Below are 24308 nucleotides of genomic sequence, written 5' to 3'. Positions count from 1 at the left end.
CTTCAAGTGCTGATGGAGAATCTGGCTGTGGCAGATGCTAAAGTTAATCCATAAACAAACATTTTCTTTGTTACTTGAAATTTTGTATGTTCCTTACTTTCATGTAATAAATACCTTCTGCATTTGACTTTGTTTGAAAACAATAGGTTGTTCTTTTTACCTAAGTCTATTTGTGTAGAGTGTGTAGTTCAAAAAATATACATACCAGGAATATGTTTTTAATTTTTTAATTAAAACAATGTCTAAGTAAAGAATACAAAACCATGATTCATGACTACATATACATTAGTATACAATTCTTACATATCTGTTTCACACAGATATAAATGTGGCGGTTGTAAACTCCTTCTACCACCAGGGGTGCCGTCTCTTTCTCAGGTTCCTGTCCAAAAGATCATACAAATACCAGAATTTCAAAGAAATTCATGATTCATGATGAAGCTACAAAGGCTGTCAAGCTATCGGAAACATTTTCAAATTTTGAATCATCTTTTTAATAAACCCAACCTGAGATGGCTGTATTTCCGTTCTGCTCCTCTAAGAGTAAACATCATGATTCCACATCCATAAGATAGTGTGTAGACTGAAATATAGAACAACATGTAACCACAGAAGTAGAATTTTCCAAAAGCATTTGCATATCTGCTGTAAAGTACTCAACTTTACCATGATATGAATTGAGGTTCAGGATGGCAACGAAAAGTGCAAAACAAAATCCCCAGTAAACATCTAAAGAGAATAAGAAGATAATGTTAGTTTTAATAAAGGACAGTGTCACTGTTCCCTTTTTACATGTCAAGATCGTTGTTTCATCATATAGTGTATATATATATATATGATATGTATATATAGAAAGAGAGAGAGAGAGAGAGAGCAAATTTCATCAATAGTTCTAGGGGTAAATATTGATAATTCACTTTTTTTAAATGACTATAACACTATTAATTGATTACAAATCACATATTATCTATTAGACAAACACATGTCTGGCACAAAGCATAGCTACATTCATTGTCAAGTATGTGTACCTCTTCTGTCATAGGGAGGGCCTTTACATCTCTGGCTATGGGCTGGCAATTCTTACAGAAAACATACACAATTAAAATTGGTATTGTCATTGTTGTTCAACAAAACATAAAGTGGATGAAAAAACAACAACATGTTAAGCATTTCAAAGGAACACGTTATGGTAAAAAGTGTCTGCAATAAATATTGTGTTTATTAAACAAAATTTCAGCTTACCAGATATTAAGCCCACAATCTCGAACACTATGGTGCAAATCACGCCAAGAACTGATGGAATTATGACTCCTAGGAAATGCAACATAAACATTATTTAACTGTTATACAGTCCATTGTATAAACTTAAGATTCACCTCCAAACAAAACTAAGTATGTTGATAGATAATTACGATTAAGCATTTAAGAACTTCAGTGATATTGTATGTCTACTTACGATAAAAGGGCCTGTAAAGTGCTGTTCCACATCCCAGACCAAAGCAGATTGAATAAAAATGGTAATATTTGTCTGTAATGTTCAGAAGAAATTGTTAACAAAATAAGAACTATCTTTTAAATAACGGTGGATTCCATTTGTTGTGTGCCACCGTTCTAATGTACGTACAGTGTCGGTAAAAGTCCTCTTCCATATTCCTGAAAAAGAAACAATATCATTATCTCTTTGTAGAAACACATCAACACAAATAGCTTTATAGATAAACAAAAAGTAGGCTATTGCTAGAGACAGAAAGTGAGAGAGTGGAGACTGAAAATTAAATATAGTGTCCAGTGAGGGAATGGATTCACATTACCACGAGGGAAAGCCAATGCCATGGCATACACACCGTTCAGCTCCAGGCAACGGCATAACCAAACACCAAGAAGACAACTTCCTGAACCCAGTCAAACCAATCTGTCAAGTCAGAATGTGGGGAAGTCCCAGATAACAACGCTTTACTTTCACATTCAGATGTGTGATGCCTTAAACATACACTGTGTCGTGGCTCATTGACAAAGGGTTCAATCATTCATTTAATGGAAGAGTGTAACATAGATGTGCAAAATCTACTTTTTTTGCCATTTGGCCTTACATCAGTAAACAAAGATAAGAACAACCATGAATAGCTTTAATATATATATATATATATATATATATATTTATATATATAATGTGCCATGGCTCGATTGCAAGGATTGAATACTTTATTTAAAGGAAGAGTATAACATGGATGTGAAAAATCTACTATTTTTTGCCATTTTGCCTTGCATAATTAATTATTGCACTTGCTTTCCTGCAATTCATATCATAATTTTGATTGAATATGTTTTGGGTTCAGTGTTGTTAGTCAGATAAAAACAGACATCTGGACTCTGGGAGCACACAATAATGCAGTTGATCAGAAACAGTCAATAGGTGAATAGAAAAGTTTCTTTGCAGCCATAATCACAACATCTCTCTTGGGAATATTTGTAATTTTACCATAACATCTCTAGATGGCAGTGCTGCATTATCATCTTCAATGGGTACTGAATCGCGTCCAAGCCCGCGCAATGCATTCTGTGACTTGAAGTAAATACGGCAGCTGCTGTACATAGTCGCTGGGAAACTAACGGCACACCTAAAACTCCACTTCCCTTCACTTTCATACCAATTTGAATGCCGTGTAGCAGGGGTAGCTTTTTCCAAACGATGATCTCAACAGAAGTTCCTTCTGTCAGCTTCACGAAGAGTCTGAAGAAACTCCTCGAAAATGACAGAAGTATCGTCTCGGTTGACCATCGGTGAAGTCTGCGGCGGGAAAAGCCAAAGGGAACTTAACGCCATTTAAGTCCCAACAATGCGGCTCAAACAACGACTGCAGTGATTTGTGGTCGCGGTGGTCGTGTGTGCTGCTCTTGCTAGCTTGGGCTTGGTCCCGTTACAGTTGGGAGTCGGCGACTCACCAAGATGTCTACGGAGGAATTCCCCGACGCGGTCCTGGTGACTGAGTCCGGGCCGCACTGGCTCCGTGTGGAGGTCGAGCGTCTCACCCGGGAGCTCCGCGAGACGACCCATGAGAAGATCCAGGCGGCGGAGTACGGGCTAGCGGTGCTGGAGGAGAAACAGCAGCTCAAGCAGCGATTTGACGAGTTGGAGACGGAGTCCGAGACGGTTCGACGCGAGCTGGATCAGCTGAAGGAGGTAACCTGATGTCATAGCCGCGAAGCCCCGCCACTTTAACATGTGGAGTTGTGACGTTAATTGTATCGGTATGTGAATTCCGTTCAAGCAAACATTGTGTTCGCAGCTTCAGGTTTTGGTGCAGCACCTCGTCTCCTCTGCTTTGAACGTGTCAGTCAAAATCCCGCCGTCTGTAATCGGAACCATCAGGAGTTATGTCAGCTGTACCAATCGTGGGCCTGGTTCCTGTAAGGCGCATAACTTTTTATAACTTGAGCTCATGACCTCAAAATCCACACAGTGAGAGTGAACTGACAAAGCTATAGGGTCTCTGCAATAGTTGTGTCTGTCATAAGGTTATGACACATTGATGTGGCAGCAATAATGCTATTGACAGTTTTCTAGGTAGTCGTGTGGTTTAACATTTATGTCTTCTTTACATTGGCAGATAAAGTAACATTTCTTTTTGGTTGCATGTCCGTACTTGCTCCTGGTATGTAAGGTTGAGGCCTTCAAATTAGATGTCTGCAGCACCATGTCAAATGTAGATGCCTCTGGCCAACCTGCTGTTAGTTTATTGGGTTTAAAGGTACCTGGAAGGGTTTACCTTCTAATAGCTAGCCTGGATATGTATTGCATATATTCGTATTTCAATTCCTCCTGGTCATAATTTTAATTTCAGATATCCAAAATGAAAGAACATGTCAATAATGTAATGTTGAATATACAAGATACATTGTGACTAGTACACATTGCTTTACAGACACCCACAATTGCATTATCACTAGTCGAAAGGCATTTTCAGATATCTACAGGCTCATTTCAGTTATGACCACATGCAGTAAATGGTTATGACTCGTAACAATTGCATTGTAGATAGCTGACTTGTTAGTTTTTCTGAGTAAAAAATGTATTGCATATATTCAGAATATACACTGTAGATATCAGAATGATTGATAACCATACACACACACATTATTGGCAAGGGTCGGAGAGTTAATTTACTCCAGAAAGAATGACTGGTGTAAATTGGATATCCAACATGACACTTGCTGTTGTTAGAGAAATTGTAGATATCTAAAATGTCCTTTTGATGAGAATATAGGACAAAATAGGAAGACACTTATACTTAAGGATTTAAACAAAACTTACATTTGTTTTTGACAAGTATGATCAAAGCTACAGATTGAACAGTTGCAGTTGAAATACTACTGTTATTAGTGAGTGTGTTATTGTAGTCTTTAATTGTCATTCTTATGAGTGGGAATACAACATTTGACTCTGAGAAATGCATTTATGGAGATTTACATTGAGGTGTTTGGTTCAATAAACATTAAACTTGATTGCCATAAGGCTCTAGTAGAAAAGTTGCATGTTTAAGACTTGTTTTGCTGTTCAGTTATAAGTGACACTTAATAAAGATAATATCTCTCATGGTATTTCTTTATAACTTTCCTTATCCATTTCTAACTCCCAACTACAGCGGTACTCTGTTCCCTGGATTTCTCCTTACTAGGGACACATTTTGGGGATTTGTCAATTGGTTTGGTCACTAAATCAGAGACCCTGGTTCACATGGCAAGAAGGTTTTCATCTTTCATCATCACCATCTAATTCAGCTGCCTGAGGCTGTTTTGACCCAACTCAAAAGAAGAAGCCATATTAGCCACTGGGATCCTAACATGTGGGACATTTTGGTAATGTTGGTATTTAAAGAGAAGTTGGGTTTTTCCCTTCTGCTCAGTTTTCCGAGTCTTTCCACAAGCATCACTACACATGACTGAATTTAGTCCAGTTTTCAATTTTCTGTTAATATATTACACAATACACATCCATACTTGTTTGTGTCCTCTCCGATTTAGTTTCATTACTTATTTTCAGTCGTGTTTTTTGTCCTCATTGATGGAAAAGTCAGAGTCCAGTCACTGACTAATTGTTGTCGTCATTGTCTCGGTATCTCGTGATTCTGAGAGCTGCTTCTCTTTAGTTGAGTGAGTCAGCGAAGGAATCATCCATCAGCACTCACAGGGCTTTAGGTACAGATTTATTTCCCAATACGACTGACCACTGCTCGTCACACATATCCTTAATTTTGACTGACAACTTTTGAGGAATAAAAGGTGGGGTTTGATGCTTTTGGGAAGGAGAGCTACAGCTTTGTGATGGGTTTCAGGCTTTCTTGGACAGTAAATGTTACATCACCAGTTTGACTCTGTGCTCATTGGCTGGAAGTCTACAATGACTGGGAATCTGACATCAACTCCATTTAAACTATTGCTCAGACTCTATCAATACCTCCACTAGACCCTGCATTGCCCACCTCTCTGCTATGGAAAGGCCTTTATTGGACCAGAGAGTGAGTGTGTGTTTAATGGGTCACCAGTTCCTCCTGCTTCTTGGGAGTTTGTTGTGGTTATCGTGGTCCAAAGTGACTGAAATATCCCAAAAATGCAGCAGCTTTTTTTAGATTAATTGCTAAACATTATCTGACTGTTTCAACATTAAACTTTAAATTAAGATTGAGTTGTCTCAAGTCACATTTCCAACTCAGACAAAACAAAATGAGAGATTTCCCCCTGAATGTGGATTGGACAACAGCTGCCTGCAAGCTGGCTCCAGCTTGTCATGTGAGAATGACAAATGTAATCGGTGCATGCAATATTCCCTTTTCATGCTCTGTCAGTGTGTAAGATGAACATATGACATCAAACCAATTGTAGCAGCAGGGTAACACGGCACTGAGTGAATTGTCTTCTGTTAAACTATTGGCAAAATGGACAGTCAGTAATGAATTCAGTGACTCACAGGCTTTCTGTATTCTTTTAATAAACAGTTTGGGTAAAATGACCCTCCTCTATAGCCACAGTCTGTCGTTGTTCTGGCCATACTTGTGGTTCTGTGTACGTGTCTTAAAACAGGCTATAACTCCATGCTTAGAGTCGTGTTCCCTCATGTTTATTCCTTTTCTCTGTCCCCAGGCCTTTGGACAAGCGTATTCAGCTCACAGGAAGGTGGCAGCTGATGGGGAAAGCAGGGAAGAGTCCCTGATGCTGGAGTCTGCCAGTCAGGAGGCTCTCCACCAGCAGAAGCTCCTCGATCTGCAGAATGAGCTCCGACAGGCCAAAGCCTCCTTCACAGGCGTACAAGCGGAGAATGATCGCTTGTCGTCCGTTGCCCTGGAGATAAGAGAGGTGAACGTTAAATTATACAAGTATTAAAGTCAAAGAGCAGATTTACAATATGCATTTAGTTATGCTGGTCCATATTTATATAGAATATATAATGCATCTCATAACCTCCCTGTTAAATTATCCAACATTCTTCTGATGACGTCAGTTTGCGACGGTGGCGCCGTGGTGAGCAGGTTCGTCCTTTAGAAGATTGGCAGTGTGTGAATGTTGTAAGTCGCGTTGGATAAAAGCGTCTTCTGAATTTCATTACAAAGTAGGTTATTATTATTATTGTGTACTTCTAATATGTTATCCTGTAATTGTTTCCGGAATGACACACTAATCTACCATTATTTTTTCTTTGGCCTTTTGTGTTTATTTAAATGTGTGAATATTTTTACGAAATCAAATGTAACTTTTTTGGTGGTGCTAAAATTGGATTAGTTTAGCTTTCAGTTTAAATGGAGGCCATTATCAAACTACTTTGTGTTTGAAATGGTATCCAAGAATATAGACAGTTGCAATTGAAATAGTATAAAAGAGAAGGTTAGTAGATATAACTGAAGTTAAGACTGACATGGAGACCAGACTAGTTGTCAGGGTGGCTTGTGAGAGAGTTGAAGTGTGCTTGGAATGGGGGAGGGTCAGTAGAGATGATGTAATGGTCCAGTGTGCGTGACACAAAGGATGCCCTCTGCCAGGGCTCTCCGTGGCATGGATTGGTAAGTGGACCATGTCCGCCTTCTGTCACTTGCCTGCCAAAGTCTTGCCCCTGTGGAATGTGAAATATGAAACATGCTGACACGCTGATTCTCATTTCACTTGACCAGACAGTTGCAAGGATGTAGTTTGCACCGCCTGGGTGAATTTCCACTCAAAGATAGTAAGAATGAATGTTTATGTCGTTTTTTGTCGTGCATTCTCCCATAACATGTCGTCTCTTTCGCCTCTACCCCTGTGTACAGAATTCCGAGCTGGAAAAGCTGCAGCGAGGTCAGCTGCGCGATGACCTGCGAGAGTACAAGGTGCGAGAAGCTCGTCTGCTGCAGGACTACAGCGAGCTGGAGGAGGAGAACATCTCTCTTCAGAAACAAGTGTCTGTGCTGAGACAGACCCAGGTAAGACAAAGAAGGGAGGACAGGATTTTGAACTGGGTGGAAATCATGTTTTTGTGACTCAAACTACACTCATTATAGGCACATTGTTAGTGGGTCATGTAAGAAAGTGACGAGGCAAGGGATTAAAGACATGTCACCTTCCCAACACTTTGTAATACAACATTATTTCATGCTTTCTATTATTACATCTGTAGTTTAGTTTTATAGGGACTGGACACTATCCGTATGATCCTTTTGGGTTTTGGCGTAGTGCAGAAGCTTAGGTTGACACAAATCAATGTAGTTCTACAATTATTAACGTTTTATTTCATATTTTTGACCATCTGCCCAGGTGGAATTTGAAGGTCTCAAGCATGAGATCCGCCGTCTGGAGGAGGACTCGCAGTGCCTACACAGCCAGCAGGAGGAATCCATGCGTCTGAGAGAGATCGCTGAGCGGCAGCTGACGGAGGCCTTAGAAACGATTAAATCGGAGCGTGAGCAGAAGGCCACTCTTCGCAAGGAGCTCTCTCACTATATGACCATCGGCGGCTCTGTGTACAGCAGCTCTTTCAGCGTCTCCCTCGACAACCTCAAACTCCACGAGGATTCCTCCACCATTACAGAGCCAGACAACGATGATCTCATCAGAGGCTTTGAAAACGGCCTGGCCAAGATGGGCGAAGGTGATGGAGACAACCGAGCTGCTGGGAACAAGAGAGGAAACGCTTTCAAGCCGGCTCCGAGCCTGGTGGACGACCTGCTGAGTGAGCTCAACATCTCTGAGATCCAGAAACTTAAACAACAGCTTGTGCAGGTATGAAGTGCTCTTTGACAATCCAGCTCCATCACTGGCGGAATGACTCCAGTGTATTTCTTTGTCTGATTCCTTGTGTTCTACACATTCACTCAAAAGTCAATTCAACGCTCGACTCTAACATACGTGTACATCACGCTGCATCTGCATCCACAGAAGTGTTTTGTGCTCACTATATTCGTCGACATTGATCAACACTTGTACACTTGATGTAGAGAGTTAAAGATATGATAGTGTAACGTATGTTATTGAGCATCTATGGCCATATGAATTGTGTATGAAATCGAATTAATATTAAAATTTATACACAATTGATATGGACATTTTATGGGGATATTTGCTGAAATCAATTTTGTGGAATTTGAGAGAGAGAGCGAGAGAGAGAGTTCTTCAAGGTGTCAAAAGGGCTGTAGCTGTGATGTTTTTATTATTTTATTAGATGCTATAAAGTTTGCCAACTGACTGTCAAGTGTGCTTTTGTGTTCATGTTTAGGTGGAGCGGGAGAAAGCCTCCCTCATCAATTCTCTCCAGGAGAACCAGAGGAACCTGGAACAGGCCTATGGGACTGTGTTTGAGCAGAAGGAAACGGTCAACAGGCTGACGGAGAACCTCACTGCGATGAGGAAACTTCAGGCCAGTAAGGAGCGCCAGTCTGCCCTCGACAGTGAAAAAGACCGGGACAGCCACGATGACGGAGACTACTACGAGCTCGACATCAATGGGCCCGAGATTCTTCAGTGTAAATACACTGTGGCGGTGTCTGAAGCCGGGGAGCTGAGGCAGGAGCTGAAGACTCTGAGGTCACAGTACGAGGAGTGTCGAACCCAGTATGAAAGTGAGCGAGCGCGGCTGGATAGCGACATTCAGGAGTTGAGGTCAAAGTTGGCGTCTCTGGAGAAAATTTGCCAAGTAGACCAAGCAGAGGTGACTCGTCTGGAGAAGGAGCTCCGTCAGGTCAGTGAGGTGGCGGGAGAATCACTTGGCAGCCTTAATGTGGCCCAGGATGAGCTCATAGCCTTCAGTGAAGAGCTGGCCAATCTCTACAACCACGTGTGCATGTGCAACAATGAAACCCCCAACCGTGTCATGCTCGACTACTACAAAGACGGAAAGGCTATCGTCAGGAAGGGGCACGAAGGGAAGGAGCACCAGTCTTCCATACTTCTCACTAATGGGCTGATCACGGAGACGGAACCTGGACATTCCAGCAGCACCTCGGTCGTGCCAGTCCCAGAACACCGGCCAGAACCCATGAACATCTATAACCTCCTAGCCATCATCAGGGACCAGATCCGCCACCTGCAGCAGGCGGTGGACCGCACCACAGAGCTGTCGCATCAGAGACTTGCTAATCTGGAGTTGAACACCGTGTCGGATAAGGACAAAGAGGCGTGCATAGGTGAGATCCTCAAACTGAAGTCTCTACTCAGCACCAAAAGGGAACAGATCGCCACCCTGAGAGCCGTGCTGAAGGCCAACAAACAGGTGTGTGTGTGTGCGTGTGTGCTAGTGTGTATATGTGTGCTGTTTCTCAGAGGAAGGATGTGCACTGTTACTCCAACTGACAAGTACAACATAAAAGGATAAGAGTCTTAAGCTAAAAATAACATCTGAGTTTAGATTTGACAGAAGTGCACGAAATGAATGAATGATTATGTAAGATGTTATTCCTTTTAGACGGCTGAGGTTGCTCTGACCAACCTGAAGAGTAAGTATAACAGCGAGAAGGGCATGGTGACTGAGACCATCATGAAGCTCCGCAATGAACTTAAGGGTCTGAAAGAGGACGCTGCAATGTTCTCCTCTCTTCGAGCCATGTTTGCGACAAGGTATGATTATACATAATCACTAGTTTACATTTAATTCCAGACGAACACAAAATGAACCATCATGTAGCATCCTGGTAGCCAAGTGGTCCAGGGCTCACACAATAATGCATGACAACCGTTGTATCGTATGTGTAACAGGAAACATTACAAAAATATCAAAAGAGCAATGATACTTCTTTATATTGTGCTAATTCTGCCTTGTTTCTTTCTTTTGGCGATTTTTTTCCTCCATATTGAAATTTTAAATTCCCATTATTTCATGTCAAAGTGTATGTTTGTGAGAGAAGCAAAGCATTGTGGGATTTTCTAATGTAACACTTGAGCTAGCAGAGGTCTTCCTCCCATCTGGAAAATGCTATCTGGGAAATGGAGAAAACATGTGGCAGCAGCAGTTCAAGGCATATTGCTCCACCTGCTGGAAATAATGTGTCTCTTCCTTTTCCCCCCTCCCTCTTTCCGTCAGGTGTGATGAGTATGTGACCCAGCTGGATGACATGCAGAGGCAGCTGCTCGCTGCTGAGGATGAGAAGAAGACCCTGAACTCTCTGTTGCGTATGGCCATCCAGCAGAAGCTGGCCTTGACCCAGCGCCTGGAGGACTTGGAGTTTGATCATGAGCAGGAGCGCCGCAACAACGCCACGGGCAAAACAAAGGCCAAGGGAGCCTCTTCCAGCCATCATGTAAGTCAGAACTTGTATTGCAGAACCAACTCTGGGCCGCAAGGCATCAGCGGAGGCACTGGGTTCTCATACAAGGCTTTATGTGGGCTTTTTAAACTTCTATATCTATATTTTAAGATTTGTATTTCTCTCAGGCTTTGCATACACTCATATTTTCTAACACTAAGAGTTCTGTCTGTAGAGCCATTATACTTCTAAGACAATTTAGCATTCTAGTATTATTACTATTTAATACTGTTATACATGTTTGTGTTTAGGACATTAGACTGGTTGAGTCCTTTCTTTTCTGTCATTCTTGGTCCTTTATCACTGAACCCCCAGTTTCTCCCCGGGCGCTTCACTGCCACCCACTGCTCCTTAACGATTCAATGTTTAACCTCCTGTTACCTTTATATTTACTAACATATTGTTTGTTGTTAAGAACTGAGGACGCGTTAAACGCAGAGAAGAATTTCCCTACGGGGCTCAATAAAAGTGTACATTTCTTTTTTCTTTCTTTCTATATCATTATTTGGCTTTTCAAATTTGCTGTGATAAGTATGAGCAGGTATAATGGATTTACACGTAACCAACAAAACGTGATGTGAACAAGTGCTTCGTAATTTGAGCTGGAAACCGTTGATGAGGATTTGTCTAAAATGTGTTTTATTTTTAAATTGTTATTCTTTTTGATATTTAACTCCTAACTGTTCTAGAAAGCATTCATTTATATGTAATATCAGTTCATAACATAACTTTCTTTTTCTATCACCGGTCCAAACCTGTTTTGAGAGATACTGATTTTTGTACTTATTTATTTATTTTTATTATGAAAAACTGTGTCTATTAATATGCTCAGTTTTTACTTTAATAACCATGTTTTTTTAAAGACATAAGATACTATTCTCTATTTTTTGTTAACAATAAATTCAGAATGTGTGTCAGAATATCAGAGTGATGTAAAAACTATTTTAATGATAATTGTCTTGAGACCACTGGAACGTTCCCTGTGGTATGTGACTTGTTGAAGCCTGCATGCATTGCACACCTTAGTCTTCTGCTTCCTGCTTCCATTTAATTTTCCTCACTGCTATTTTCATGAACATCATTTCTGTAATTAAGTGGAAATTGACATTTCAACAATCAATCAAGAATGAATCTAATGTGATTTTCTTCTTCCATTTGCAGTCAATCTATCATGCCAAGTGTCCTTAAGGAGGTTCGCCAGAGTGTCTGACAGTTGCCAGTCATCTGGTTCCTTCACTCTCTAATCATGGGCAAAATCATGTTTTCGCTAACACAAGAACATATACTACAGTATTTCCAGGGGCCTTGTTTTAGAGTGCCAAAACAAGTATGTAAAATGACGTGGAACATGCAGAAATATTGACTCATCGCATCAGTTGCCGACTGCAGTTTGCCACCGATCCACCGACTCAATGCGACGCTATTATTTTGAACCGCCGGAATAATCCAGATGGGTGTTTTGCCAATTACCCGTTGCCTATGTAATCCTGACTGTGCACTTTTGGTTTCTCTCTTGCACTTAGGTGATTCCTCTTTCTTTTTAAAAATCATACTAATTTTGTCAAGTATTATATGATATTTTTTACCAGATGTGCATGATATCTACCAGATAATTGGTGATGTTTTCAAGTGATTCAACATATTTTTTATCCCTATTTATTTTATACCAATAAATCCAGAGAGTATGTTATTCTTCTTTTTAAAACCAGAGCCTTCACTTACTGGCTGAATTCCAAAACAAGAGTATGAATACACTTGTCTACCTTTATTATTTTTCCTTTTGGCCTTAAACATATGGGTGCCTTGCTATCAACCCACTTTCAAAGTTATCAAGTTATGTTTTTGATAACTAATTGTCCTGGTTCGCTTATTTAAAAAAAGAATTAAATATATTATTTTCACTATATGACCCTGCAAATATGGAGCTTCAGTTTCAAGGTCTTAGGACATGTTGTGTAATCTGGCTTCTCTTTGTCGACATGGCAGAGCTGTTACAAATGCAAGTATTCTTTTTATGACATAGGAAAAGTATTAATGCAAAGCTTATTTAAATATTTTTAAGTTAAGGTCAGATGTTAATAGTATTCATAAACTTTATTTTGAAGGATTTGTAAAATGTAATTGTTGGCAAGAAAATGACAACTAAATGTGTATGCTATAAACAATTATTGTACACATTGTTGCTCACATACTTGGTCCTCATTGATTTGATTTGTATGTCTACTATAACTGCAATTGTATTTATTTGACACTGTTCAGACTACAGGATTTCATCATCCTCTTCATTTCATAAGGGAGTTTGAGCGAAGGTGGCTGGCCATAATATTGACGAGACTGAACTTGGGGTAAAACACTATCATATTCATGACTTTGGGCTACTGTCTCTGCTAACAGTTATGACTGGTGAAGAAATAAATCTAACTTTCACAATAGCGTGATTGTTGTTCTTTATGTATAAAAAAAAAATTCACAAATATTTAATTTTTCCAAGTGCTCTATTCTTTCACTTTTGAGAATATATATATATATATATATTCAGATATATTATATAGCACCCCCATTTTCCAAGTTTTTATTGAAATGTAAGCAGCTCAGGTCCATTGAATAACCTGAAAGTGTTGAGAAGAACTTTCTGAACAATATTTCATTTCCATTCTAAAAAGAATGCCACGAGTGTGTTCGGCTGTTATATCTGCAAAATGACGATGAGTCAGAAATGTAGATTATATTTTGTTAAACAAAACAATTCCATGATTTATTTTTTCATCTCCAACTGTTTATTTGTTCTATGCTTTTATTTCAGAGTACATTGAGAAATTAAACTGTACATTTCAATACAAACATGAGAAATTGAGGTGTTCTAAAACTTTTGACCTGTAGTGTATCTAATATTTATTTTTTTACATCATATGTCTGCTTTGCTTAGTTCTTCCACTTTTTAAACCATAACCTATATAATGAGTCTGCAGTGAATGCAATATTAATGGTTCCGTGGGTTTAGTCTATTTTTCTGAAACATACATAAAGACGACTCAGCAGCTAAGGGACATTATTGTACATATATACATCTAAATACACATACATATATATATATAAATATGAAATACAATAGATAAAGACCACATACTTAATGTTAATGTATAAACAATAAGCTATTCATTTAGCCATTAATGTACATACACTTTTTGTGGGTTGTATATACTCGAATGAAACATGGATGGATCAAATACCGTTTAAAAAATATATTTTTTGTTTGGAGGAAGTGAAAAATATTTTGTAGATGTAAAATATACTCATTTAAATTATGAGACTCACATTAATACCGATTGTTACTTTGACATTATATTAAAACGTATTTGCCCCTATTTTTTTTTTTTAATCTAGTTTTCTTCTAAATAAATTCCAGCATATCTGAATATAACATAGTGTGTATTGGTCAATAATTAAATGTATGCATAACTATGTTACTGCCTCGCTTGGCTTTTGCAATATTCATTTCCATTTCCGGTCCAAGGGAGTTTTCCCCTCTTTTTGAAAGACGTTTACGTAAGCTGCTCCCCGCCTACGAGGTGACGTCATGGGGCGTGTCGACACAGAGGACAGAGGGGACTCCACAATGGGAGGTTTGTGTCTTTCTTCATCGAGAACTAGCCGTTTATGTTACCATGTACTCCGCGTTAATATCTCATTACTTCCAAATCTCAAACACCACCGCGGCGTCAACGACTTTAACGACTGCCTCGCGTGGCCAATGACAGTAACGTCTCGGTCCTACTTTTGAAAAAGTTTCCGAACAACACAATTGCCATTAAAAAAGAGCGTCAATCGACCCGATAGCTGTCAGGGGCCGTGTGTCTTTGCGACATTCCACATTGCGGCTGTCCTCTCACTCTCATGCCCACTGTAATGTCCCAGCTCCCCTCGGTGTCCTGCGGGTACGCTCCTGCGAGGCTTGCCTGTTGAACGCGGTTGTAACGCTTGTTTTGAACGTGTCTCTGTGAACGTGGACAGACAGTTTCCGCGAGCAGCTGGCGGAGGACAGCGCCTTCCTCAAAGCGGAGCGGAGGCTGGACACGGAGCTGGTCGACAAAGTGATCCTGCAGCTGAACAGAATCTACCCGCAAATCCTCTCCGACAAGGAGGCCACAAAAGTATGTCCTCAAACGCAGTGCTTTACTGTGGTGGTCCCATGCAGGCGGTGAAGGAGGAGACGAAGTACAAGTGATACCACAGAGTAATAAATTAATACTCAGTTCAAGGCAAAGTTCTGCATTGAAAACCTACAGGAAAGTTTCATGCAAAATATTATATTCATTATCCGGAAGAATGACCCCTGTCAGTATTATACTATAGTATTTTACTTTTCTAATATTACCAGTGCATCAACTTGTAATCAATATTTAATTGTGTAGCTGAATGTGCTGTAATGTAATATACATTGCATTATATTCCATGCATATTTACATGCAACATATTAATAAAGTAAAGGTAACTAGCTGTAAGATAAATGTAATGGAGTAATACATTAAAAAAATTCCCTCGCCCAGAATTGGAGTAAAATAATTATTTGAATATGATGGAAATGCTGTAAGAATGCACAAATGCCAAACTTCAACAAACACATTTTAAATGACTTGAGCACATCTACTTGGTTAGGTTATGTTGCATCATTGCATGTAAACGTTATTTTTCTGTATTCATATTCCAAATACATTCTGGTCCATGGGGTTGTCTGGCCCGAACAGAGGCGGGGGTTAAATAATACCAAGAAAATCATGTCACAGTTTCATGACAGCAGGTACACGTGAGGAAACAACATTTTGATGTGAATAAATTAAATAATGTACTAAATAATTCCAGTGGAGAGGCTTCATTCTGCCATGGACAAGCTGTGAAAGCAAGCACCCCAGGACAAGAAATTACATATCATCATATCATTGACAGTCATGTTATAACCATTGTTGTTGTTGTTGTTGTTGTTCTCCAGTTCAGAAACTTGGACGTGCCCACAAGCGTCCGACTCGGTGAGCTTCTGGCGCATCTGCAGGGGAAAGGAGAGGAAGCATGCCGAGAGTTCTACAGAGCGCTTCACTTGCATGTGGAGGAGGTGTACTACAGCATGCCCACACGGCTCCGCCTCAGAGGTTTGTCCCCCAAAACTGCTCCTCTACATCATGTGTGATATTCATTTATTATTTGGATATTACACAATGGATTTTACATATTTTGTTGTGTGTTGTAGTATATTCTACATTTTATTCATCACACTAAACCAATCTGACCCAGATTCCTTAGATCCACTGGCATATCCACGTATCTACCAACAGAAATATGTTCTGAACGACAGAGGTAAGAAGATTTAAATTAACGTATGTCAATAAATGTGCAAAATTAAAACTGTCGAACTGCAAGAACATAAAATAATCTGTAGATGATTTAGCAATGGACTCCACCAAATAAGGAATAGTCAGTGATTAAAACCTTTTCCAGGCTAGAAGTGTGTCAGGTTCAGCACTAACACACATCAGCTAGTTAACTACATCTTTGTTGTTCTGCGTTCATCTCTCTCCAGGTCCCCTCTTCTTTATGGGCTGTTTCAGCGTTGCCATAGGAATGTCTTTACTCTATTACTACAGTGGTACGTATTTTTCCAGTTGTTTAGCGTCACCAATGCAAGTCAGATATTGTCCATTTTAATGCCTGGTGAATATATTAACTTTAGTGCATACATATTTTTGAAAATATAACTCCACCCAATGCTGTGAATTCAGTGTGAAAAAGATGATATCTTTTTCCTGTAGAGGCCAAAGTGACGGGAGGTAGCCGGACTCTCGGGATGGCTGCTCTGGGTTTGAAAAGAAAAGCTCAGGAGGTTCTCATATGGTACACTGAAGAAAGACTCATGAAGTGAGGGAGTGAGTCCCTCACAACCAGTCGCTTCAGCAGGACTGCTCTTAGAAATGCCACTTGTACCAAAGCACAGCACAGTATATCTTTTCGAGAGTTGAATGCTCAGTTTGTACACAGGTTTACTGCATATAGTTGTTTTTTTGTGTGATCTAAATTTCTCCGTTTGGAGAAGTTTAGATATGGGGTCAAATCAGATTTGCATTTGGCACTTTTCTCTTATTTTCCCATGTGTTGATATCTATTTAAGTGGAATAAAGGAACTGCATGCACTTAAAGGGTGAACACAGTGACGGCAAAAACAAGCTAATTAAGCAAATTTGACAACACTGACAACAAATATATTTTCTTTAAATTTCATTATTAGGAACATGTGCTAACCAAAAAGGAAGTATCTTTGCTCTGGCTGTCTGTGTAATGTTTGAATTGAAAAGGGAAATATTGACTGCACTAGTGATAAAATATGGCAGTTTGAATAAATTAAGTATCAATAATTGCAGGTACACTCTTGGCCATGCAGGATTTATTTCTAAGACAAATGAGAGCCTTCATCTCATCAGTACATGTTGTCGGTATATATGTATAGTCCTTGAATGCAGAAAGCAACAACCTGCATTGTGTGAGCTTCCTGACACTTTGGTAATGAATAATTATTCTTCCTTTTCTGCTCTGTTACTCCTGGTGTCAAGCATCGTACAATAAATTTAAATGTCCTCTCCAAATTGAGTCGGACACAAAAGATGACTGTCAAACTGGTGTTGTCATATATAAAGAGAAGGAGCTGTCACGAGCTCTTGATAGAACATGGCTGCCCTCTTCTGGCCAAACGTGACCTACTTCACCAAACGCCACTGAGCTGGTTTGTGGTTTCTAAAGCGATTCTCGAAATTGTCCTTCTCACGTTTATACAAAATAAGGGTTATTCATATGAATATCAGTCATAAAATAAATCGAGCTGTGTACAGAGAATAATACTTTTGGAGAAAGTTGCAGTCATGTGATTGCTTCTACCAATGATAGCCCGCTGTACTAGTGCAGTGCATTATGGGTAGAGTTACCCGAACAAAAAGAAACACTTGTTAAATAAAGACGTGTACAAATTAAGTATAGCCACAGACCAACTCGTGTAAAGGGCGTTTAATAGTGTTTAATATATGTAATTCGTTTTGAAATCCATAAAGTGCACCATGAGTCAAACTACGGTGCCCAGCTCACTCTATATAAGCTTGCCAGCGGCCATGTTTGAGTTGTGTTGTATGAAAGGAGAGAAGGTTAGCACTCCCCTTGACAAGGATGGAATTGGCCCTAGTGGCCATCAACACACATACGGTTAAGGCACTGCCACCTACTTCGTGGCATCTCTAACCACATTTTTTAATGGTACATCCTTGACTTTCTTTAAATAAACAACGCCTTCCTATCTCTGTCGCGCACGTCTTCTGTTCTCCCCAAATACCGGAAGTGTGCTTGAGTGATTTCCCGTGTCTGGGACGGACAGGATGACAACTTGTATTTGTATTTTCGGCTCTAGTCTTGATCGGAGTGCTGAATGTACGGAGGATTACCCAAACAGATACCCTCTCGCAGTTTGTGAGAGTTAACTATATTTACATGTTCATGAATAAATTCCGTCATCTTCATTTTGTTCTTCTTTCTGTGCATGTTGCCGCTTGTTTGTTGATAATTTGTTTTTTTTAATACAACGTCTGGAAAAAAATAATGTACCCCTAAGCAGCCAGATACAACTTGATGGTTTGTATCTGATTCTATTAACAATGTATTTAAAATGAATAACATAGAGAACGGCCTCTACAAATACAGTAACTGTTATGATGGTGCTTTGTTAAACTGTCTTTCCTTGTGGTTTTCTTCATGGTTCAAGATATCAAAAGCCAATACAAGAAACACCTAAACAGATGTATTCAACTTGCATGGCTATGTTGTTGTTGAGAAATTTGATAAAGAAATGTCAATTGATTTTCTGACGCTTGTCAATTAACTTATACTCATTGAATCCAGTGCCTGACAGTTTGTCACATTCTATGTGTGATGTAAAAATGCCTTAAATTAGGAAGTGCCTGTATTTGTGTAACTTAGCTGTTTTCTCTTTGTATAATATAAACGATGCATGATAAGAATAAAAGGGACAATAAACACATCTTATCAGTTTTGTAGATTTCTTTATAAATGTCATAAAAAATTCTTCCCAGTGTTTTGCACAAAATCATAGAAAAGATTTGAAAATATTTGGTCTTTAAAAAAGTGACATACATACATGCACAAACAAATGAAGACGTAAGCGAATTTATACAAGTAATTCACTTTAAACATTACACACTCTACTTTGCATATTATTTTTAAAAATAAAAAAAGCATGTAAGGTCCACTTCATTAACTGGTTGAGGTTTTTAACAGTGTAAACAATTTAATAATTTGCACCACATAAAAGCCTTTTTCTGAGGCCATTGAACTGGTGCTCATAATAAGAAGACAGTCCTTTGGATTATGCTGTGATGATTATGTTTTGACCATGTTTGTCTACAGTCTTCAGCCATGGTTACAGAAGAAATGAACTCTGAAACACACACGTGTCATCTGATCTTCAGGGTACGTCGGGCCTCATAACGCCTGCAGGTTGAATGACATGAAGACAAGTGCACCTGCAATGCCATTTAGTTGGTGAATAAATATTCATGATGTGCATAAATAATGTGAACGTCCATCTTCACGAAGTCGATCAGCAGGCGGTGATCAAGAACTTGGGTTGGGTCGCTGGACTCCAAAGGCTGTGATGAAGACATTGACCACGACTATGATGAAGACGAAGGCCGTGGAGATATTCTCCATGAGGTTCAGCTTGTAGTGCATGCTTTCATCATTCAGGTTCCACTTCACTGACAAAACAGAAAGGAAACATGAGGTCATTATTGAGGTTTGCTAAGTCAGTAGGATGTCCTCCTGTCCACCACGAGGGGGCAGCACATATGTTCCTGTCAGATTAGCAGTGAAGTCATTACGGTATAAATGAAGAGGAGAGATCATTAGCTTCTCCTTCAGTTAGCTGGTTTAAAAAGGACTTGACTGTCGTGTTTACCGGCTATCTCTGTGTTGGCAAATCTCCAATGACAAAACATATTTCCCCCCAAGGTTAGAAGAGCACTTTAAAAATGTAAATGTTTGACAGCAGAGGCGTTTCTTCCTGCTGTGGCTCTCAACGCTCAGCTCTCAGTCACAACAGTCTCTCTGATAGTGATAAGATGGTGTGCTCCTCCAAGGCCGTTGGTTGTTGATCACCCTTTGTAGCCCTGAGGATCCACTCAACACAGCGTCAGGGAGGTTATACATTTCTCAAGTTTTTTAATTGGTAGAAAAGTTTTGTGGTTGTGGAGAGAAATGCAATTCCCGCATGAATGATATCAACAGTGAGGCAACACAAAGACTGAGGACAAGATAGAAGAACTGCTTTCATGAACATCTGACGACACATTAAAAACAGTTTCCACAATGTGCGTGACACCGTTGTCACGCATTGTGACGCGTTTTGGCCAAAACAAGTTCCATAAGTAACTTATTGAGGCGATGTTCATGTGGGATTCCAGTGCCTCACAAAACGTGGGAGGTTTGGATACTGAGTTTTACACACAGTTGTCTGCTTTAAATATGTGACGGTTTCTTCCCTTTTTTCCCCGTGAAGGGTTATTTGGGAGTTTTTTCTGATCCGATGTGAGGTTTTGGGACAGGGATGTCTATGTGTACAAATTGTAAAGCACTCCGAGACAAATTTTAATTTGTGAAAATGGGCTACACAAATAAACTGAATTGAATTGAATGTCTAAAATACTCTACACAACGGTGCAGTAGAAGACACCAACACATTTTTTGTGCAGCGGAAACAAAACATAACAATAAGCTGATACTTTTTTGCTGTGTCCTGCTTCACTAGAATAATTATGACGCATTATATACAGTTTAATTTAATATTTTAAACATAATTTGACCAGTAAAACTTCAGAAACAAGCAACTCGCAGCGCTACTGTTCACAAGATTCATGTGACGACAAATATTTCAAACATTTTAAGAAATACAATACGAATACTAAGTATATCTATTTTTGGTATCACTGTAAATCTTCTAATTTGTGAGTGCTAAAGTTCGCCGAATAGGTTGCACACTCACTGATGAAGATGAGCATGACTCCCACTAGGATCTGTAGGATGAGGGAGAGGCTAATGAGAGTAATGAGGGGCACGTAGAAGGTGAAGCCGGGTCCTTGCTCCATCACAGCCTTCAGCTGTGAGGCGTTGGCCATGAGGAGAGCCACATCCAGCATGCTCTCTGCCGCGCTCTTCTTGTTGGCATAGTGGTTCATGTTCAGAGGCCCCTGCTGCCGTCTCCGGTGGCCATGCAGCGAGACCTACGAACAAACCCTGACGTCAGTATGACACATAGGTGACGGGTAGAAATGTGATATCTCTAAAGGCTTAATCAGGTATATCTTGTATATTTCTATTGTTAATGGGTCAAAACTAAATAAATATGAGGAAAAAAATGTACAAAATCGAGGGGCACTCGGAGAGAGCAGATGTCCGCCAAGGCCATGGCCTGTATCGCAATGTCATGAACGTGACCTCTTTTGAAGAGTTCATTAACCCCAGACTGCTGTGACCGTTTTCACTTTCACAAACACTCAATCAGCAAAATCACGACTTTCATATCCTGAAACTTGTGTCAACGTGGTCTTTAGAAGGTTACTTTAACACTGAGGAAACGAAAGCACTCCTCTGCTGCCATCTCGTTGGATTTCATATGAACATGTGACTGTCAAGAAATGTAGGTTTTCCCCTTCCTCGCAATAATAAAGCTGGATTGTTCGTGGGAATATTTTTCAGGCCCTAAAATCTCCAACTTGTCATTTAAAATGACAGAAGTGTCATCGTGTGATGACACATTTTACCTTTACCCGCTGTTAAGCCTTTTAAAGCTGAAATTGCGAATATCGAATAATCAGAACATATCTATGAGAGAGAGAGAGAGAGAGATGTTATATATAGATATGAATAAGAAAGGAAAGGTGTGGGTTGTGGAAGGGGCATATGGTTTCAGGTTGGAGAAAGAGCAAAGGGAAGTGGCTCACTTGTGGATCTAACATTTCCATCAAAGTCAACAGCACAAAAAGGGACTTGTTCATCAAAACTAAGAGTCCAGGTCATAACAAACACAATACATTTGTCAATTCAATGTCAACAACTGATATCAGAACTGATTATCATGGCAGAGTGCGTCACAGTACTTGTGTTTGCTGTGAAAGATATTAACAGAAGTGAAAGTGTTCAGTGACTTTGTTCAAACTGGAACACTTTGGTCGTGCCACTTTCTGGGTTTACGGCTGCATGTTTCCACCCACATGTGTTGGGGCTTATGAACATGTTTAATACACCCAACATACAGTGAGCACATGTTAAGCATGCACTTCTAACAATAATCAAGATCACAGAAAATGATATTATCAAAAGTGCTATTTTGGTTTTTTAAATAAATGTAACTAAATATGCAATAAGATGTGATGTGGAGCGTCAGAAGAAGCAGAAATTTCTGTGCAATTAACACTCAAGTGGAATGACTAAGGATGTTGAGGAATCTATTGACTTGCTTTTTCTGAACCTGCAAACAATTAACTAAAGCAATATGTAAATTAGGAGAGACAGTTAACTGCAATTGGATTAGCCAGCAGTGGTCTGTGTATTGCGAAGCATTAGAAGTCCTCGGCCGAGAATTTATACTCTGTATCTGAACAGTTATTAGTTATAATCAACTATTGGTAATACTTTTTATTAAATACGTTTTACTATAACTTTTCGACTCCGGATATTTTCTTCGGTTCAGCACCCCGGGGTTTTTGAATACATAACAGTCTCTCCAGGTGAAATGAGTCTGTGGTCAATTGTAAATATTACATCAGGGTAAACGAGTCCTCTGTTCCCCTTTGGATGAGGTCAGTGCTCCGGGTTTCATGTGAGTGGAGTTTAGAGGAAGTTGAGCCCGGGCTGGCACCATATTACACATTGTTGCTGTGCACTTTTTGGGAAGTCCACAGATATTATTGGGGCTTCCCATAATATCCGTAAACTTGTTGATGAGTTCAACAAGTTTACTTGAACAAGTAAACATGACTTGGTGTCTTCTTGATTACTTGCTGCCCAAAATAAGTTACTGGAAATGTTTCAAATATAACTCAATATTAATGTTAGCATTGAAGATAGAAGCTCTCACACAAATAGGCCTGCAGTAAGTTATTATTTTTAAATATGTATATGTGTCAGTAATTATTTTTGGGTTAATCGTTATTGGTAAATATTCTTTAAATTTCTTGTGTCCAATAACAATCAAAGTGCCAAAGATATTCTATTTAAAGTTGTATAAAAACAAATTAAAAGAGAGAATAAGTTCACAATACAATCATTTCAATAAAAAAAACATGTAGTCGTAATAATAATATAGAAAGTAGTTGTAGATTAATTTGGTGTCACAGAAGTGAGCCTGCAGTTAACCCCTATGTCTATGACACCATTTACAACCACTAAATTAAAAAAAAAAAAACATTTAAAAATATGCTTTATTATATTGTTTAACAGACACCTTGTTATGAGATAAGGTTATTATCAGCTCTACCACATACCAGGTCTTTTGTTGGAAGCTTGTGGTCTCATTCCTAAACGTGACCTCGAACAACGAGCACAGTTTAACAGTCAACTCAAACCGTGGCTCGGGTGACTGGCTGAGTTAAACACTCACACATTCCTGAGCAGACTCCGACCTAAGCGACCCACTAGGGTCCATTACTCAGAGTACCGAGACAGCCGCGGGCGACGCAAACACAATTAAAGTCGCGGAAACGTTTCAATTAGCGCAGAAACCAGAACATGAAAACACATAAAACACTCGACGGGACTCCGTTGGTTTCAGAACCACAAACATAATTCTAACGGGCGAGCGGATGGTGGGAGAGATGGATGAAGAGCAGACAGGCGCTTATATGATCGTGTGTGTCTCAAACGTCCCTCGGTCGTGTTGGTGAGGAGATTAGAGGTCATGACCCATTAGTGGCAGTCCGCCCTCAGCCGCGGGCACCGCTTCTCTTCACTTACCTCCACTCCGCCGTTTCGGTCACCATCACCGTTCATTTCCAAGTTTTCCGAAGCCATCTTGTTAGTAGCCGCGTTACGTCCCGAATGGGCTGGTATATATTTGTATATAAATACTGTATATATACTGTATAAGTATATAGTGTAAGCTTCAAACGAGTCTGTGGTCCAGCCAGCGGGCACGGGTACAGGATGTGTACCAGAAGAAAAGGCTGCGGTGTCGACAGAGGGGAAGACAATCTCCAGGCTACCGCCCCTCAAAGAGGGCGAAACCCAAAATGTGGGCTGCCAGTAAAGTTCGAGGCGGTTAGACTCCTCACTAGCGATGCTATCAGCGGGGAACTGAACTGAAACCACGACGTAAAGAGCGAAGCGGCGCTTTCAATTGGACTGGAGTCTCGTTGGCTGGCGGTCCCGACCAGGAAGGATACGCAGCTCTCTGCTGCCGCCCTGCGAATTAGTTCGGTACTGCACGCGAGAGACTCAACTCAATCTGAA

The 24308-nt window shown here is 39.9% G+C and overlaps 3 protein-coding genes and 1 non-coding gene across 4 annotated transcripts; 3 read left to right on the top strand and 1 right to left on the bottom strand.

The window, feature by feature from the left end:
* Positions 1-2947: 2947 nt before the first annotated feature.
* Positions 2948-13192, top strand: bicd2 (bicaudal D homolog 2 (Drosophila)). The gene is made up of 8 exons (XM_056437160.1): positions 2948-3181; positions 6139-6351; positions 7296-7448; positions 7780-8244; positions 8738-9730; positions 9923-10074; positions 10538-10754; positions 11922-13192. Exons 1-8 carry the CDS (start codon positions 2948-2950, stop codon positions 11946-11948), a joined length of 2454 nt encoding a protein of 817 aa, XP_056293135.1. The 3' UTR covers positions 11949-13192.
* Positions 13193-14352: 1160 nt separating this feature from the next.
* Positions 14353-17172, top strand: card19 (caspase recruitment domain family, member 19). Its single transcript, XM_056437940.1, has 6 exons — positions 14353-14383; positions 14772-14911; positions 15748-15904; positions 16047-16109; positions 16333-16398; positions 16562-17172. The coding sequence occupies exons 1-6, from the start codon at positions 14377-14379 to the stop codon at positions 16669-16671; spliced, it is 543 nt and encodes a 180-aa protein (XP_056293915.1). The 5' UTR covers positions 14353-14376; the 3' UTR covers positions 16672-17172.
* A 744-nt stretch (positions 17173-17916) lies between these two features.
* LOC130209120 (U6atac minor spliceosomal RNA) lies at positions 17917-18044 on the top strand. Its single transcript, XR_008834556.1, has one exon. It is a non-coding gene; the product is annotated as a U6atac minor spliceosomal RNA (small nuclear RNA).
* Positions 18045-18827: 783 nt separating this feature from the next.
* Positions 18828-24186, bottom strand: ninj1 (ninjurin 1). The gene is made up of 3 exons (XM_056437941.1): positions 23814-24186; positions 20845-21082; positions 18828-19561 (listed from the first exon to the last, which is right to left on the bottom strand). The coding sequence occupies exons 1-3, from the start codon at positions 23868-23870 to the stop codon at positions 19419-19421; spliced, it is 438 nt and encodes a 145-aa protein (XP_056293916.1). The 5' UTR covers positions 23871-24186; the 3' UTR covers positions 18828-19418.
* Between the last annotated feature and the right edge of the window lie 122 nt (positions 24187-24308).

This window comes from Pseudoliparis swirei, chromosome 18 (assembly GCF_029220125.1).
Source record: "Pseudoliparis swirei isolate HS2019 ecotype Mariana Trench chromosome 18, NWPU_hadal_v1, whole genome shotgun sequence".
In the NCBI taxonomy this organism is placed as follows: Eukaryota; Metazoa; Chordata; class Actinopteri; order Perciformes; family Liparidae; genus Pseudoliparis; species Pseudoliparis swirei.
Note: the sequence above shows the minus strand (reverse complement) of the source record. Positions and strands in the feature narration are given on the sequence as shown.